The following is an 18,693-nucleotide window of genomic DNA, read 5'->3' as shown; positions in this document are numbered from 1 at the left end:
TCGTGTTTGCCGTTCACTAGAAACTGATTTAGATTAGCCATATAAATGCTATGGCTGCAAGAGTAGGTCAGAGGTCAGTTATACTGCAGCCAGTAACTCATCCACCTGGTTCCTCAAAGCCTGTAAGGATTGCGAAGAAATTCCCCCCACTTGTCTAGCTGAGTTCAGCTCCAACAACACTCAAAGCTTGACACCATTCAGGCCAAAGCAGCTTGCTTGAGTACCACCACATCCAGAAATATTTACTGTCTTTTGTCAACGCTCAGTAGCAACAGTATGGATCAATAAGATACATTGCAGGGATTCAGCAAATTCCTTAGAAAGCAGCTTCCATCTTGATGGACAAGTGTGACAGATACGTGGAAATACCAGACCTGCAAGTTCCCATCCAAATCACTCACCTTGGAAGTATATTGTCACTACTTCAGTGTTGCTGAGTCAAAATTCTGGAATTCTGTCAATGGCAGTGCAATTCTGCTACATCAGATGGACTGCAGTGGTTCAAGAACGTAGCTCACCAGTACCTTCTAAGAAGGCAACTGGGGAGGAGTAGTAAATGCTGGATGAGCATTTAGTGAGTGGACTTAAAACAAAATTTGGGATTTTAACCCAGCACCTGTAAAGGAACAGCCATATAGTCCTCCATCAAGGGCAGTGTGCTCAGAGGTATACTTCAATATGGTTCTCCCATTTCTCATGATTCAAACTCTGCCTATGTTACACTCTCACATCATATTTTATAAGCCATTCAGCAGTCATTCATTCCTGGCACTCCCTATGTGGCTAATTAAATGTTTTCTTAATTACAGTTTTTTTTAAATTATTGCTCTCCTCTACATTGCTTTATGCTACTTTAAACCTTAATGATACAATGAACCAGACAACTTAAAAGTAGTAGATTCACTAACATTTCCCTTCCTCTTGAGACTCTTAATAATGTCAGAGTTATCCATGGGTTCATTTTGCATTTATTTTAATTTTCAGCTTTACGTTGACGCATCCTGATCGGAGTGTACCCTCTAACTTTTCTTTCCAGCAGACAGGACCCTGTGTTCTGTATGCAGTAATAACTTGCTTATCTGTAAGTCAGTACTGTGATCTGGTTGCTGATGCTATTGCTATGTGCAGAACTCTAGATTGGCAATTTGGAGGAGTCACTATTTGATTTTGTTTACAAACACAGTCAGTTCCCAAAGTCTCGCTATTTAAATCTGATGATCCTCAACTTCATTATCCGGCCATTTCCCCATAACCATTGATTCCGTTGCTGATTAAAGATCTGACTATCTCAGATTTGATAACCCAGCCTTAGCAGCCCTCTGTGGTAAAGAATTCAATGGATTCACAACCTTCTGAGAAGAAATTCAGCCTCATCCCTGTCTTAAATGACAGCTTCTTTTTGAGATTCTGGCCTTTGTTTCCCATTGTGGGAAAGCCTATCTCACTGTCTCTATCTGTGAAGTCTCCTAAGACTCTTGTATGTCAAACAGTTGCTTGAGGCACTGGGATACTCATTCAATTACATTACCATCTCACCAACTCCTACCCAGGTTTGGAATATGACACTTGATGCTTGCCACCCTGTTGGTTCTCCATATTTATTTAGTGCAAATAGGCTGCATTTTTTCCCTCTCTGGTTAAGATTGCCCAAAATAATTTCATAATGAAACAGTTGACAAATGAAACTTCAGTATCTTGGCCATCATTACATTCAGACCTATGAACTAGAATAGAACTGTACATTCTATCTTCTTTAAATTGTTGTGGATCATTTTAAACATAATTATTTCAACAATAGTCATTTTCTACGCTTAAAATACTTCTGTGGTGCATTTGAAGTGTCTCAAATACAATTGGTTGATACCCTCAGAAGTATGCATTAATAAACGTCTGTTTGTGGTACCCCTCCCAATGCTGATGGTGACATGATTCCATCAGGATCGCTTTTATTTGTTGTGCTGATTCTTAAAAATTACTACTTTTTTTTAATTAACAGAATATTTCACAAAGTCTGCCTGCACAGAACCATTCAGGGGTGTCTTTCAAAGATGTCAGAAAACGCTTGGATGAGTAATGGTGATAGTCTTAAATATTGCCCTAGCCGGCAGTGAAGCCACTAATCGAGAGCTAGTCACCAAAGAAGAACTAGCAAAAAGCTTAAAAAAAATTAAAAAGAAAGCAACTGCAAGATAAATAGTAGTTGTTAGAATTATTTTTCTGCAAGTTATTCTGTTTACTATTTTGATTTTCTAGATAGTAGTATTGAAAGCAATATACCTAGTAGAAACTGCTGATTTCTGTAGAAAAACTTAATTCTGCAAATTTTCTTATTTTGAATTTCTCACCTGCCCACAGTTGTTTCAGTTTGAGAGTTTAAAATGTAAGAGTAGAAGAAAGATTTTCAGCTCCCCAGGCCAATTTTCATCTTTTAACTAAATCATAACTGAACTGTACCTCAACCTAACTTGCTCGGCTTTGCTATGGATCCCTTAGGACTCTTACTGGACAAAAACCTATTGAATTGCCTCAAAACTTTCAGTTTATTCATGGAATTTGAGGAAACCATGCCAGATTTGTTTTTATGTGCAAAAAATGCATGCTGATTTTAACCATAGGGGATCTTGCTCTAATATTTAAATTGTACCTTTTTATTGTGGGTCCCTTGTTCAAAGTAAGAGTATTTCTTTATTTCCTGAAGATGGGTCTCAACCCTAAACATCAAACTTTCCTGCTCCTCTAATGCTGCTTGGCCTGCTGTGTTCATCCAGCTTCACACTGTGCTGTCTCAGCATTCCCTTTTAATTCTTCAGATTACTGCCAATTTTTACTTGAATGTGTTTTTGTGAATCACTTTAGGACATTTTCTTCCATTAATGTTGCTATATTTACAGACATTGTTATGTAGTGTGCACGTTTTAGCTGCTTCCTAAGAAATCAACTATATTTTCAATTATCTAATAGGTATGGGCATTTTTCTGGAATAAATCGTAAAGTTCAGTTGACGTACCTACCTCTTGGATGTACAAAGACCTCAAGTGAAGAAGACGGTGTGTTTTCTTATGCCTTTTATTCCCCCCTTAATTTCTTTTTGGACTTTGTAAGTTGTTAAACTGGCATTGCTCAGTTACTAAGCATTCATTTCTTTTTTATTACGACTACTACAATTGTTGGAGCAATTTGCTTTAGACAGCATTTCATAATAGTTGTATAACGATAATTATCAACCTGACAAAATTCATTTTCAAAATTGAAGCCCCTATCAATTTGGTAAGCACTAATATCAAATTGTCGGGTATGATTTTTGTTTTTGTTTCGCCTCTGTTTCATCACTTAGATTTCCAGTTGTATAAGTACTGTATAACATGGTGTTTAAATGGTGGAGGTTTAAGTGTCACTTTTGGCTAAGGGGTCAGATCCGAGTCGGAAAGTTGTGTGTTCGTTTTCCACCCGGAGTCTTGCGTGTATAAACAAGACTATTAAATGACTGCTGCACTGTTATAAGCTATTTAAGGATCAATAACTTTACAACAAAAGTAGAAAACATTTGTAATCGCAGTTGCTTACTAAGAGAATAAAACCACAAGATTTTGGTCTTAAACAAACAGAAGAACCTTTGCTACTGAAGAGTCAAAAACAAAGCAAACAGACAATACAATATATCCTTTACTGTAGATTCCAGAATTAAAAAGTCACACATGAATTAATCGGCATGCAGTGATCGACCAAAAGCTGCATGCCAAATAACAGATACAACCAAGACGTGCCATATATTTTCGCAGCAGTCCACCCAAATATCAGAACCACAAACTCCTTCAAAACTTGTCTTTCTCTCAAGGGATATATGTTGTCTTTACCCCTCCTTGTCATATGGGTATTGCTAGCAGTTGTTAATCTTGCATAATTGTCCTTGAACTGAGGGAAGTTAAGAGTTGGATGCATTGCTAAGAGGCGTGAGCCATATACACAAGACCAGATTGGATTGATAGACTTTGTAGAATCCCTGCAGTGTGGAAGTAGGCCATTTGGCCCATCGAGACCGCATTTGTCCCTGTGAACAACGTCCCACCCAGACCCACCCCTCACTTTCTCCCTGTAACTCTGCATTTCCCATGGCCAACCCCACGTAGTCTGCACATCCCTGGACACTATGGGCAATTTAGTATGGCCAATTCATTTAACCTGCACACCTTTGGACTGTGGGAGGAAACCCATGCAGTCATAAGGAGAATGTTCAGACTCCACACAGACAGTTGCCTGCGGCTAGAATGAACCCAGGTCCCTGGTGCTGTGAGGCAGCATTGTGAACTACTGAGTCACTGTGCCGTCCTGTTTGCTTCTCTACAATATATTTGTGAACCAGACGGGTCTTTACAATTGATGATAGCCTCAATGTCATTACTATGACTTGCTTTTCAGTTCCAGAATTAGATAAATTCCACCTGCTTTCATTCAACCCGTGTTCCCAGAACTTTAGCCTGGGCTTTTGAATCACTAGTCCAGTGATATTGATCTATGACACCATTTGCAAAGTGTAATTTCCCCTCCTTCGAGGACAAATCGGCTTCTGATTTCCCTTCAACAGCAGCACCAATTTGGCTTGAAGTACCTCTTATTGCTTATGCCTGCAATGAGTTGTCAGGCAACAAAACTCAAAGTAAGGGTACCCCACTGTCTGCACACCTCCTACCTGCTAGCTGTCTCTCCAGAGACCACACTCTGCCAGGGTTTACAAGGCTGATCCCCAGCATCTCATTACCATTGCAATCCCAGCTCTCTAGCTACACTGAGCAGAGAAATACTGCTCATGAACTCTGTGTTCCAGCTGCACACAGACGATCACCACCTTTCCTAGCTAACAACACTCACTGACTTTACCCGATGCCTGCACTGACCGGGCAACGTCTCTATTTTCACTGAGCTACCAACTCCTCTTTAAATAGCCTGGAGTCTTGCTGTTTCAAACATCTCTGAAATTTTACTGTTGCCCCTCTCAGGCGTTCTGAGCCTCAAAATCTTAGCTATGCCGATCGGATCCTTACCCTTCAGCCTTGAGATCTCACAACTGTTCTATAACTCGCACTGCTACCCTTCAGGTACCATAGCCCAGACTAGTCTGTCGTGTGGACATGTTCTGGTGACCATAAACCCCACTTCCCTGAGTAGCAGGGATAGTAGGAACTGCCAATGCTGGAGAAGAAGGGTCCCGACCCGAAACATCAAGCTTTACTGCTCCTCTGATGCTGCTTGGCCTGCTGTGTTCATCCAGCTTCACACCATGTTATCTCACCTGAGTAGCAGTTCGCTTAATCTCTGCAGGCTCCATGGTGAGGTTGCATGTTGTCCCTAAGCAGCAATCAAATGGGACCTAACAACTGAGCACAGGCAGCCTGGCACCCACTATGCTCTGCATTTGGTCTGAAATCCTTGACATTGTAGTCTTTCACCTGAAAAGCATGCAATAAATTTGAAATACAATTCACCACCCACCCCCCCCAAAAAAAACTGGTAGAAGTGGCGAAGTGTTTTGGTTTTGTTTAACTTCACAGACAGATATATGGTACCTATGTTCATGTTTTAAGAAGAGCAGGGAAGCTCACATTGTTGTCTAACAATATTTATCCCTGAACCAATATTGTTAAAAGGCTAGAGGGACAGTATGTTCTACCCAGATTACAATTTCCACAAGTGCAGATAGTGCTGCAAGACACGTAACTTCTATCGTCATGTCAACACGAAGTTTTCACTTTGGTATTGCAGTACTTTGCTGTGTGCAAATTGACTACTCTGAATACACTCTTAAAGTACTTGACTGTAAAGTGCTTTGGAATGTCCTATAGTTGTAAAAGGTGCTGCATAATGCAATTTTTTTTTTCTTTCTGCTAATAATTCAAAGTTAATTATTATCAACAGACAATAAGAGAGAAGAACCTTCGCTACTGCTGGTATTAAAGTGGGGTGGAGAACTGACTCCGGCAGGCAGGGTCCAAGCTGAAGAACTGGGTCGTGCTTTCAGATGCATGTATCCAGGAGGACAAGGTAAAACATTTGTATTTCATAATTATTCAATATCTATAATGTGTATTCAATAATATCTATCCACTGTACATTCATGTAAACACTGATATTGTGCAAAACCAACCCGTAACCTTTGACCTAAAGGTAATTTTTCATTTATCTTCATAGAAGTGAATCCTAGTTTTTTTTAGGGAAGCATGCTGGTACGTTTCATTTTTCAGGTGGGCGATGTTGACAATTGGATGAGACAAACAAACAGGCATGAAATCAGGATGTAGTGGTCAACTTCTGCAGCAGACATTGAATAAATGAATGCTCATGCCTTGTGTCCTAAACCATGGCCCTCTGCCTTCTTATGGAGGGGAGGCTCAGGTCTTGCCAGTCAGGCCATTGTTTTTATCGGTACTTGCAATGTCCCTGCCTGAAATTTGAAGTGAAGGGGTAAGAACCAACGGTGTTATTTTCTAACTGCATGGCCCATCCTTTTCCTTCTTTGACTCCTGAGCAGAGATTGGATCGCTGGCTCCTGAACAAGTAAGTTATTGGAGCCACAGGCCCACCAACGCTCCCAGGGTGTGGGTGCTGGGGGAGGCTTCTTAAAGACAGAGAGAACCAGGCAATAAATGGCTTGAATGAGCATTACTTCCCTCAATACCATGTGGATTATTTTGACAGCTGTATAGGATGTATTTGGGTTGAAAGTAAGGGCATTTTTTTCGCCTGAAGAATAATGGTCATGTGAACATTTACCTCATCTTTTTACATTGAAATAATTGGCTCAAAAATTCAACTTTTGCATAGGCATAAATAATAGTAATGCCCTGACATTTTCAATCACTTTTGAATTCTGTATTATTAGTTTTCTTAAAATTATACACAATTCAGATTGTCTTAATTCTCCATGAATCACAGCAAAGTGAATTTTCCATAGGCTAATCCACTAAGGCAAATGGGTATTATTCTCATGTATGTTTTTGAGGATTGAACATAATTGTGCCTTATTACTCATTAGATTGCACAATGCCACATTTATTTGAAGCAGGAACCCTAAAATCATGAAAGCTAGTAGCATTTACAAGTGATTTTTTTTGACGCTACAAATAAAAATATTTGTTGACAACCTAAGGTGTGATAGAGTATCAAGATGCAAAGCACGTTAACCAAGTTTTTTTTTAAAGAATTCCTCTTAAGGCAGGTAGAGTGTGAACTGCTGAATTTCAGCCTTCAAACTATTCTTGTTTTTTTCTAACATCTGACCTAAAAGTGTTTTGTTCCCAGGGACAAACCTTTTGAGTGTTTATAGGCTTCATGCAACCATTATTTCCAAGGCACAATGATGCAATTAACGTGCAATAACTGAACTCTGGAGATTAACAGGCTGAAATGCTTTGGGCAATATTCTTCTATTTAAACCTAGGCATTGTGATTCAAATTCTTTTTCAGATGAAACTGAATTTTATCTGATATATTATATCAATCTATCTAAACAATTTGTTTTAAGTAAGTGGGAACTTGAAGGCTGTAGTAAACATTTTCAATTCCATCTCAAATTTGTTTTCAAGACTACTTTTGCAGTTGCAGTTTTGTTTACTATCACATTTCTACCTCCCTGCACTTTTGGTGAAATATTACGTCAATACCTCTATCATTTCAAGGATTGACTTTTCTGTTGTTGTTCTCGCCGGTTTCTCTCTAAGTTCCTGTTTAACTAACACTTTATAGCTTCGTCAAAATTCTGAGCATCCATTACACAAGTTTTGTTGGCTTCTTATGTTGAAAACAAATTTTACGTATTTTGTCTTTGAGTTCAAAACTTTCCATGGTCATTCTGCCCAAGCAAACTGTTTTGATATGTCATTCTCTCCCAGGCCTTTGACGCCAGGAACAGAGTTTTTGCCACCATGTGGCGGTAATCTGCCTGATTCATTGACCAGTCATACTTGTTAACAAACTTGACGGGCTATAAAGGGCTAGTTTTGTAATTTTTGTGGGATTGCCCGATGGATCTAGAATAATCAACACAAATGGAAGAAGGCTGCAATACAGTGATTTGTGAATCACAGCCATGCCACTCAATTAGGTACAAATGGTGTATTACTGAGAGAGGCAATCATCAGTTGGTGTACAGGTGCCATTAGGTGAACAAAGGTGATATGTGCACATTTGGTCCATTGAATGTGTCATAACTCTTCTGGCCCCATGGGATAACAGAGGGAGATCCGATAAGTATAGTGAGTGCTGCTGACCCAACAGTTAGAGAGCTTTAGAGTTATACTGCATGGAAACAGATCCTTCAGATGAACTTATCTGCCATCACCAGATGTCCTAAACTGATCTAGACCCATTTGCCAGCATTTGGCCTGTGTCCTTCTAAATCCTTCCTACTCATGTACTCATCTACATTCTTAGGAATTGGGATTCATGTTAAGGGACAATATGAACAGGAGTAGATGCAAAGAATCAGACGTGAGGAAACGAGAGGTGAGAAACGTGGTAGGAAGGCAATAAGTGCTTACTGTCAGCAACGTTTGTATTTTTGCAGAATAAAGCTACCATGTCAGAATTGGTGAAACAGGATATTGTACTTAACTATGCATTTGGATCTAAGTTTTGTTTTTTAGCAGAGGAAATTCTTACTCCAGCAGTGCTTTCATGCCCTGCTGGTAGCTATTAAACAATTTCTTTGCTTCTGGCACCTTCTCTGATCAGCAGTGGATCTTGGTAATGTCTGTAAATTGGCAGCACTGTTGAATCTTGCAATTCCCAGCAGTTTAAAAAATAGCACAAGTAGCATCTTTACTCAAGAAAGGTTGGAGACAGGACACCATAGTCCTAATACCTGATATACGTGCTATAATCCATTAGTATGGAGATTATAGTGGAATTCTTTGAAAATCATGATGTGGTCAAACGGAGCCAGTGAGAATTTCAGAGAGAGAAATCATGTTCAACTAATGCATTACATTTTTGATGTAACTTTTAAGGTGGATAGAGTAGAACCAGTAGATATGGTGCACTTGGGTTTCAAAAGACGTTTAAATGTCCCTGCATAAGATAAGAGCACAAGGATGAGTAACTAACAAATTAATATGGATAAAGGATTAGTTAGCTCACAGGAAGCAGACGTCCAGTCTCTATACACTTGCATTCCCCATGCAGGTGGCCTAAAGGCTGTCCACTTCTTCCTGTCCCGCAGACTCGACCAGTCCCCCTCCACCGACACCCTCATCTGCCTAGCCGAACTCGTACTCACCATCAATAACTTCTCTTTGGATTCCTCACACTTCCTACAGAAGTCCCGTATGGGCCCAAGCTATGCCTGCCTCTTTGTATGTTACGTGGAACGGTCCCTCTTCTGTACCGACACTGGCCCTAAACCCCACCTCTTCCTCTGTTACATTCATGACTGTATCAGCGCCACCTCGTGCTCCCAAGAGGAGCTCGAACAGTTCATCCACTTCACCAACACCTTCTCCCCTAACCTCAAGTTCACCTGGACCATCTCCAACACATCCCTCACCTTCCTGGACCCCTCTGTCTCCATCTCCAGCAACCACCTAGAAACCGATGTCCATTTCAAGCCCACTGACTCCCACAACTACCTAGAATACACTTCCTCCCATCCACCTTCCTGCAAAAATTCCATCCCTATTCCCAATTCCTTCGCTACTACTGCATCTGCTCCCAGGATGAGGCATTCCACTCCCGCACATCCCAGATGTCCTCGTTCTTCAAGGACCGCAACCCCCACTCACAGTGGTTGAGAACACCGTTGGTCGTGTCTCCTGCATTTCCCGCAACTCATCCCTCACACCCTGCCCCTGCAATAACCGCCAAAAGAGAATCCCCCTGGACCTCACATACCACCCCACCAACCTTGGGATACAACGCATCATCCTCCGACAATTCGGCCATCTACAATCCGACTCCACCACCAAAGACATTTTTCAATCCCCACCGTTGTCTGCCTTCCAGAAAGACCACTCCCTCCGTGACTCCCTTGTTCGCTCCACACTTGCCTCCAACCCCACCACACCCGGCACTTTCCCCTGCAACTGCAGGAAGTGCTACACTTGCCCCCACACCTCCTCCCTCACCCCCATCCCAGACCCCAAGATGACTTTCCATATCAAGCAGATGTTCAGCTACACATTTGCCAACGTGGTATACTGCGTCCGCTGTACCCGTTGTGGCTACCTCTACATTGGGGAAACTAAGCGGAGGCCGCTTTGCAGAACACCTATGCTCAGTTCGCAATAAACAACTGCACCTCCCAGTCGTGAACCATTTTAACACCCCCCTCCCATGCCCTAGACGACATGCCCATCCTGGGCTTCCTGCAGTGCCACAATGATGCCACCCGAAGGTTGCAGGAACAGCAACTCCTATTCCGCTTGGGAACCCTGCAGCCCAATGGTATCAATGTGGATTTCACAAGCTTCAAAATCTCCCCTCCCCCCCACTGCATCCCAAAACCAGCCCAGCTCGTCACCGCTTCCCTAACCTGTCCTTCCTCTCACCTATCCCCTCCCACCTCAAGCTGCACCTCCATTTCCTACCTACTAACCTCATCTCGCCCCCTTGACCTGTCCATCCTCCCCGGTACTCTCCTCTCCACCTGTATTCTCCTCTATCCATCTTCGGTCTGCCTCCCCCTCTCTTCCTATTTATTTCAGAACCCTCTTCCCATCCCCCTTTTCTGATGAAGGGTCTAGGCCCGAAACGTCAGCTTTTGTGCTCCTGAGATGCTGCGTGGCCTGCTGTGTTCATCCAGCTTCACACTTTGTTATCTATAATAGGAATAAATAGGCCTTTTTCAAGTTGGAAAGCTGTGTAATTCCTGAACTGCCACAGGGATCACTGCTGGGTCCTCCATTATTTACAATATATCCTAAATGACTTGATGAGGGAACCAAATTTGTGACAGTTAAATTTATTGATGACATGAAGATATAGTCAGCTGTTGAGAGGCGGTAGAGAATCTGCAGCAAACTATAGACCCATTAAGTGACGGGCAAAGGTTTACCCTGTAGTGTACCACAGGGAAACGGGAGGTTGTCCACTTTGACAAGAAGAATGGAAAAACAGTACACTATTTAAATTGAGAGACATTGCAGAACTTAGTGCTACAGAGGGATCTGGATGCCCTGGATATAAATCACATAAAGTTAGCATGTAGGTACATTAAGTGATAACTGAAACAAACGGAATATTGTCATTTATTACAAAGGAAGTTGGACATTAAAGGAGTGAAGTTTTACTGCAACTGTACAGGGAACTGAGACCACCTCTGGAATACTGTGTGCAGTTACGGTCTCCTTTATTTGAACAAAGGTATAATTACTTTAGAAATAGCTCAGAGAAGGTTCAGTTGACTTATTTCTGGAATAATGGGCTTACCCCTATGAAGAAAGGCTGAACAAGTCCGGCTTATGTCTATTGGAAACAAACAAAAAATGCTGGAAAAACTCATCTGGTCTGGCAGCATCTTTGGAGAAAGAACAAGTTAATGTTTCAAGCCTGGTCTAAATCTCCTTTGGAAGGCAGGAAAACAGACTGCGGATGATTGATTTTTCAAGAAGAGTCATATTGAACTCAACATTAACCCTGTTTCTTTCTCCACAGCGCTGTCAAATCTGCCGAGTTTCTTCGGCATTTACGAAATCTGCAGTATTTTGCTTATATGTATCCATTAGAGTTTGGAAAAATGAAAGGCAATCTTAGAGAAACGTGTAAGAACTAGAGGGACTGGATAGGATGAATCTCCAGAGGATATTTAGAAGATTTCTTCCTGTGGGGAGACTTAAACTAGAGGGCATCACTTTAAGAATGGAAGTTTTCCCTTGATGAATTTTCTTTTCTCTCAAAGGATCACTTGAGTGTGGAATTCTCTTCCTCCAAAGGTTAGTGGAGGCTGGGTCTTTACCTAACCCGGCCATGAATAATTTTACATTTTAGATAAACAAAGGAATTGAGGGTAATGTGTGGACAAGAAACTGAAGCTGAGACCACAACCAGATCAACTATTATCACACTGAAGGCTGATTCAGGCTCGAGGGACAAAATGACCTCTTCCTACTCCAAAGCTCTGTGTTTCTTTGTCATTCATAGTAAGAATTGAGCTGTGATTAAAATTTCACAGGTAAAAAGAGTGATGAAATTTGCTTCATTGCTGGATTCCTACAGGTACAGAATATTTTCAGTTGCACCCATGACCATTAAATTGTTGCATGAACAATAGTGAGATTCAGCAAGAGGAGAGTGGGTTTGACAGTTAATTAGTGACAGTAGGTCCCCAGTGGAGATTGGACTTTAAAATATGGTCTCTCATGCTTTTAGTAACATGGCTGTACAGAGAGCCTCAAGGAGCTACATCAGAAAACCAGCCCTATCATGCATTCTGGCTTTTGCCCCATCTCCTATTGGTCTCAGGTTTTGACTGCAATGACTGCTGCCATTTCTTTAAATCAAATTATGCTTTCAAGATCATGCATCTGCTACTGTTTGGCTGCAAACCCACCGTCCAAACAACTTGGTTTCAACTTAGAGCAAAGAGGTGATTAGAGCACTTGATGAAGCGTTAGAACCTGAAAATGATTTTTGACATTAGGTTCCAGACCCTCAGAGACAATTTCTATCCCAGATTGCTTCCTTTACTTCATTATTAAAAGAGAATTTTCAGTCATTAAGCCCTCAGCTCAAGAATTCTGACTTGTTGCCCATTTTCTTTTCCTAAAAGTTTATTAATCTGTTTTTTCTTTTCATGAGTATTTGTAACATTTGGAAAGGATTAAATAGTTAATGCTTCTTCACTTCCACCCTTGCTTTCTTCACTGTATGTTGTGTATTGTTTCAGGAGATTATGCAGGATTTCCCGGTTGTGGTTTGCTCCGATTACACAGTACATATCGGCACGACCTAAAGATCTATGCATCGGATGAAGGGAGAGTTCAGATGACGGCAGCAGCCTTTGCTAAGGTTTGAAATTCTTTGTTTTATCCTGCTAATTAAATCCTTATTACTAAGTTGTGATAGCTGTAATTGTTCAACTGCCCTCTTCAAATAATTTCCAAGAACAATATTTCTCTGAAAATAAGTTGTCATACTTTTGTTCCTGAACTCACTTATCAACCTTGAACGTTTAATACTAACTCTGTCACTATAAGCTGACCAAACAAGTTCATCTATTTAATTTGATCAATATATCAGCCATATTCCAATTGGATATTTTGTTTAGATACATGTAATCTACCCTGCAAGATTATAAATATGAATAGAGACACAAAAAATCATTTCAAACCCATTCAATTCATCCGTCTGAAGAAAACTCAGGATTTCTTTCTCCAACGCCCCAGCAACCAGATGTTTCCAGTTAGATAACTTTATGCTACATTAATAATTTAATTATGAAATGCATTTTGCTGAAATTTTATTGCATAATTCCAAAATTAGGGTTCTGATGTATCTCTGGAGTGGAATGGTTAAGTTTCCATTTTCTGACTCATCTCATTCTACTTTGGATGTCAGGTCAGATGTATAAATTTAAACAAAAATTACAATGATACTAATGGGAGTTGATGACATAGTGACAGTAAATACAACTGCAAAAGATTCAATATTTTCCCATTGTCACCTGGCACACAAGACTAGTTGAAGAGTATACGATAATTTGAGTGAAAAATCTTGACACAGGCCCAAAATTGGATCTTTTCATTGCAATAGTGACTGTGTTCAAAAACATTTCATTGGTTGTGAAGCAGGTGGGAGAAAGGACAAGTTAGAGAGATGGGGACAAACTGGGCTGGTTTTGGGATGCAGTAGTGGGAGGGAAGATTTTGAAGCTGGTGAAGTCCACATTGATACCATTAGGCTGCAGGGTTCCCAAGGGGAAAATGAGTTGCTGTTCCTGCAACCTTCGGGTGGCATCGTTGTGGCACTGCAGGTGTTCCAGGATGGACATGTTGTCTGAGGAATGGGAGGGGTAGTTGAAATGGTTCACGACTGGGAGGTGCAGTTTATTGCGAACCGAGCGTAGGTGTTCTGCAAAGCAGTCCCCAAGCCTCCGCTTGGTTTCCCCAATGTAGAGGAGGCCACAACGGGAACGTGGATATAGTGTACCACATTAGCAGATGTGCAGGTGAACATCTGCTTGATGTGGAAAGTCTTCTTAGGGACTGGGATGGGGTTGAGGGGGTAGCTGGAGGGGCAGGTGTAGCACTTCCTGTGGTTGTAGAGAAAAGTGCCGGCTGTGGTGGGGCTGGAGGGGAGTGTGGAGCGGACAAGGGAGTCGTGGAGAGAGTGATCCCTCCGGAAAGCAGATAAGGGTGGGGATGGTAAAATGTCTTTGGTGAGGTTGGATTGCAGATGGCGGAAGTGTCAGAGAATGATGCATTGGATCTGGAGGGTGGTGGGGTGATACATGAGGACGAGGGGGATTCTGTTTTGATTGTTATTGTGGGGAGGTGGTGTGAGGGATGAGTTGCGGGAAATGCGGGAGACACGGCCGAGGATGTTCTCGACCACTGAGGTTGGGGGGGAGTTGCGGTCCTTGAAAACAAGGACATCTGAGATGTTTGTGAGTAGAATGCCTTATCCTGGGAGCAGATGTAGTGGAGGGGAAGAATTGGGAACAGGGGATGGAATTTTTGCAGGAAGATGGGTGGGAGGAGGTGTACTCTATGCCCTGATCTTTTGTTTTCCTGCAAATCATAAAACTCAACCTTCTAAATGCTTAAGCAGTTTGCACCACTGGTATCCTACTAGGTACTTAAATTAAGTCACTTTGTCTTCTTGGAAATTATGGGGTTAATTCTCTGTGTTTCAAATTAATTTCTGACCTTTTTTTTATAAAGAAAAGTACCTTCACAGAATTGAAACCATAAATGCATTTTACGTTTACTTTATTTTAAATACATTATGCACCTTTATGACACACAGACTGGAAGCTGATAAAATTTCTTTTTAAAAGAGTAATATGAACCATATGTTCTCAAAATGCATTCAAAATAACTGATCATAAATTGGAGGCAAATTTCAGGTAGTGTCTCATTCTTTGAATTGTACTTTAATTTATTTTGTAATAGGAACAGTATTCCAATGTGCTGCTGCAGTTTTTTTTGGCTATGTTAAATAATCCTTTAAATTGGCGTTAACTATTTGTAAATAGGGATTGCTAGCTCTGGAAGGGGAGCTGACCCCAATTCTTGTACAGATGGTTAAAAGTGCGAACATGAATGGCTTGCTAGACAGTGACAGTGATTCCCTGAGTAGTTGCCAGCAGCGGGTTAAAGCTCGGCTTCACGACATCCTACAAAAAGACCGAGACTTCACTGCTGAAGATTATGAGAAGGTGAGTGTTTGCTAACTTTCATTTCTAAGATTTGCATACTTACTTCGTTTTCTTTCAAATGCTAAGAACTTCTTTTAACAGATGTTTTTCTTTGGCTATCATAGCAAAAATTCCACATTAATATCATCCGAAGAGGACATTTGGTTGAGTTGGAGCTGGATGTGTATGTATTTGTGTGCACATGTGGGCTTCTCATTAATGTGACAAACTCCCATTATAGTAATGAAGGAACACTTCTATTCATCGAGTATTTTTGATGTAGGAAACATGCTAAAATACTTGGTACAGATATGGTCAATAATGTTTACAATAATAATAGAGATATGAGGAAGATTAATGAAAATTTTGGCCATAAAATATGAATTCTGATGTGGGTGAGAAAGTGACAAAGATCTTCAGATTCCAGATCTTCAACAAGGTACTCCTGTATTGACAGAATATGGGGAAAACCCTTGCTGTGGATATTCAGGCTATGATTGGGTGTGTAAGTGTGGAATGAAGTGAGGATAATACCAGGGAACAGGATAGTGGAGGAGAGGTATTAGAGAGGTGTGGTGATTGACCATGGTTGAAGGGAGGAAAGAGTGATGATGTAACATGATTTAAAGTATTTTCCTTTTGGTTGTATGCTGAGGACTACAACATTTCTAGTGTACATATGTTTTCAGTTTAATCAGCTTGAGTCCACGTAACAATTACATATCAGAACACACACAGAACACAGAACAATACAGCGCAGAACAGGCCCTTCGGCCCTCAGTTGCGCTGACCTGTGAACTAATCTAAGCCCCTCCCCCGACACTATCTTGCTGACCTGTGAACTAATCTAAGCCCCTCCCCTGACACTATCTCATCATTATCCATATGCTTATCCAAGGACTGTTTAAATGCCCCGAATGTGGCTGAGTTAACTACATTGGCAGGCAGCCCTTACCACTCTGAGTAAAGAACCTGCCTCTGACATTTGTCTTAATTCTGTCACCCCTCAATTTTCCAATGCTTCCACATCCTTCCTGTGATAGGGCAACCAGAACTGCATGCAATATTCCAAATGAGGCCGCATTAGCGTTTTGTACAGTTGCAGCATGACATCACAGCTCCGGAACTCAATCTCTCTACCAATAAAACCTAACACACCGTAAGCCTTCTTAACAGCACTATCAACCTGGGTGGCAACTTTCAGGGATCTATGCACATGGACACCATTAGGACTTCTGTTCTCTCTCTGAATCCATGCTGAGATTGAGTAGTATTAAGCCTGAAAAGCAATTAAATATTTTTTTCAAGGTCAGAAACCACACGACACCAGGTTATACTCCAGCAGGTTTATTTGAAAACACTGGCTTTTGGAGCCTCACTCCTCCTCTGGGTATTAGTGAGACGTAGTATCAGACATCGAATTTTTAGGTAAAAGACCAAAGGGTCACACCACTGATGAGGATGTATTAAAGAAAACTTAAGATGCTATTAAATCTTTAATCAGTTAGAAGCTTTGAAATTATTAGTATGTATATGTGAATCCCGTGTTCCGTTGAAGTCACTGACCTGAGAGAACTAAAGGAGTTTTTTGGTGTGAAGAGATGACATGTTAGATCAGACAATGCATGTTAGTCTGAAATAAAATAACAAAGTGTGAAGCTGGATGATCACAGCAGGCCAAGCAGCATCTCAGGAGCACAAAAGCTGATGTTTCGGGCCTAGACCCTTCTTCACAGAGGGGAATGGGGAGAGGATTCTGAAATAAATAGGGAGAGAGGGGGAGGTGGACCGAAGATGGATAGAGAAGAAGATAGGTGGAGGGGAGAGTATAGGTGGGGAGGGGATAGGTCAGTCCAGGGAGGACAGACAGGTCACAGAGGCGGGATGAGGTTAGCAGGTGGGGAATGGAGGTGCAGCTTGAGGTAGGAGGAGGGGATAGGTGAGAGGAAGAACAGGTTAGAGAGGTGGGGACGAACTGGGCTGGTTTTGTGATGCAGTGGGGGGAGGGGACGAGCTGGGCTGGTTTTGGGATGCAGTGGGGAACCTTCAGGTGGCATCATTATAGCGTTGCAGGAGGCCCAGGATGGGCATATCGTCTAAGGAATGGGAGGGGGAGTTAAAATGGTTCGTGACTGGGAGGTACGGTTGTTTATCGTGAACTGAGCGTAGGTGTTCTGCAAAGTGGTCTCTCTCCGTGACTCCCTTGTCCGCTCCACACTCCCCTCCAACCCCACCATATCCGGCACCTTGCCCTGCAACCACAGGAAGTGCTACACTTGCCCCCACACCTCCTCCCTCACCCCCATCCCAGGCCCTAAGATGACTTGCCATATTAAGCAGATGTTCACCTGCACATCTGCCAATGTAGTATACTGTATCCACTGTACCCGGTGTGGCTTCCTCTATATTGGGGAAACCAAGCGGAGGCTTGGGGACCGCTTTGCATAACACCTCCGCTCAGTTCGCAATAAGCAACTGCACCTCCCAGTCGCGAACCATTTTAACTCCCCCTCCCATTCCTCAGACGACATGTCCTTCATGGGCCTCCTGCAGTGCCACAATGATGCCACCCGAAGGTTGCAGGAACAGCAACTCATATTCCGCTTGGGAACCCTGCAGCCCAAAGGTATCAATGTGGACTTCACAAGCTTCAAAATCTCCCCTTCCCCCACTACATCCCAAAACCAGTCCAGCTCACCCCACCTCCCGAACCTGTTCTTCCTCTCACCTATCCCCTCCTCCCACCTCAAGACGCACCTCCATTACCCACCTACCAACCTCATCCCGCCTCCTTGACCTGTCCATCCTTCCTGGACTGATCTATCTCCTCCCCACTTCCCCACCTATACTCTCCTCTCCACCTATCTTGTCCTCTATCCATCTTCGGTCCGCCTTCCCCTCTCTCCCTATTTATTTCAGAACCCTCTCCCCATCCCTCTCTGTGAAGAAGGGTCGAGGCCTGAAACGCCAGCTTTTGTGCTCCTGATGTGTGTGGGGGGGGGGTAGTGTGTGTGTGTGTGTTGGGGTGGGTAGAGTGTGTGTGTTGGGGTGGGTACTGTGTGTGTGTGTGTGTGTGTGTGTGTGTGTGTGTGTGTGTGTGTGTGTGTGTGTTGGGGTGGGTAGAGTGTGTGTGTGTGTGTTTGGGTGGGTAGAGTGTGTGTGTGTGTGTGTTGGGGTGGGTAGAGTGTGTGTGTGTGTGTTGGGGTGGGTAGAGTGTGTGTGTGTTGGGGTGGGTAGAGTGTGTGTGTGTGTTGGGGTGGGTAGAGTGTGTGTGTGTGTTGGGGTGGGTAGAGTGTATGTGTGCGTGTGTGTTGGGGTGGGTAGAGTGTGTGTGTGTGTGTGTGTGTGTT

The 18,693-nt window shown here is 42.3% G+C and overlaps 1 protein-coding gene across 17 annotated transcripts in view; it reads left to right on the top strand.

The window, feature by feature from the left end:
* Positions 1-18,693, top strand: part of ppip5k2 (diphosphoinositol pentakisphosphate kinase 2) — a 249,152-nt gene that overhangs the window by 63,037 nt on the left and 167,422 nt on the right. For all 17 annotated transcript variants that reach the window (XM_059644714.1, XM_048527822.2, XM_059644712.1 and 14 more), the window contains 4 exons: positions 2,962-3,047; positions 5,911-6,036; positions 12,872-12,993; positions 15,182-15,364. In XM_059644714.1, coding sequence (XP_059500697.1) covers positions 2,962-3,047; positions 5,911-6,036; positions 12,872-12,993; positions 15,182-15,364 — 517 coding nt within the window. The remainder of the gene's footprint in view (positions 1-2,961; positions 3,048-5,910; positions 6,037-12,871; positions 12,994-15,181; positions 15,365-18,693) is intronic.

This window comes from Stegostoma tigrinum, chromosome 3 (assembly GCF_030684315.1).
Source record: "Stegostoma tigrinum isolate sSteTig4 chromosome 3, sSteTig4.hap1, whole genome shotgun sequence".
Taxonomy (NCBI): domain Eukaryota; kingdom Metazoa; phylum Chordata; class Chondrichthyes; order Orectolobiformes; family Stegostomatidae; genus Stegostoma; species Stegostoma tigrinum.
This window is presented reverse-complemented; position numbering and strand designations above follow the sequence as displayed.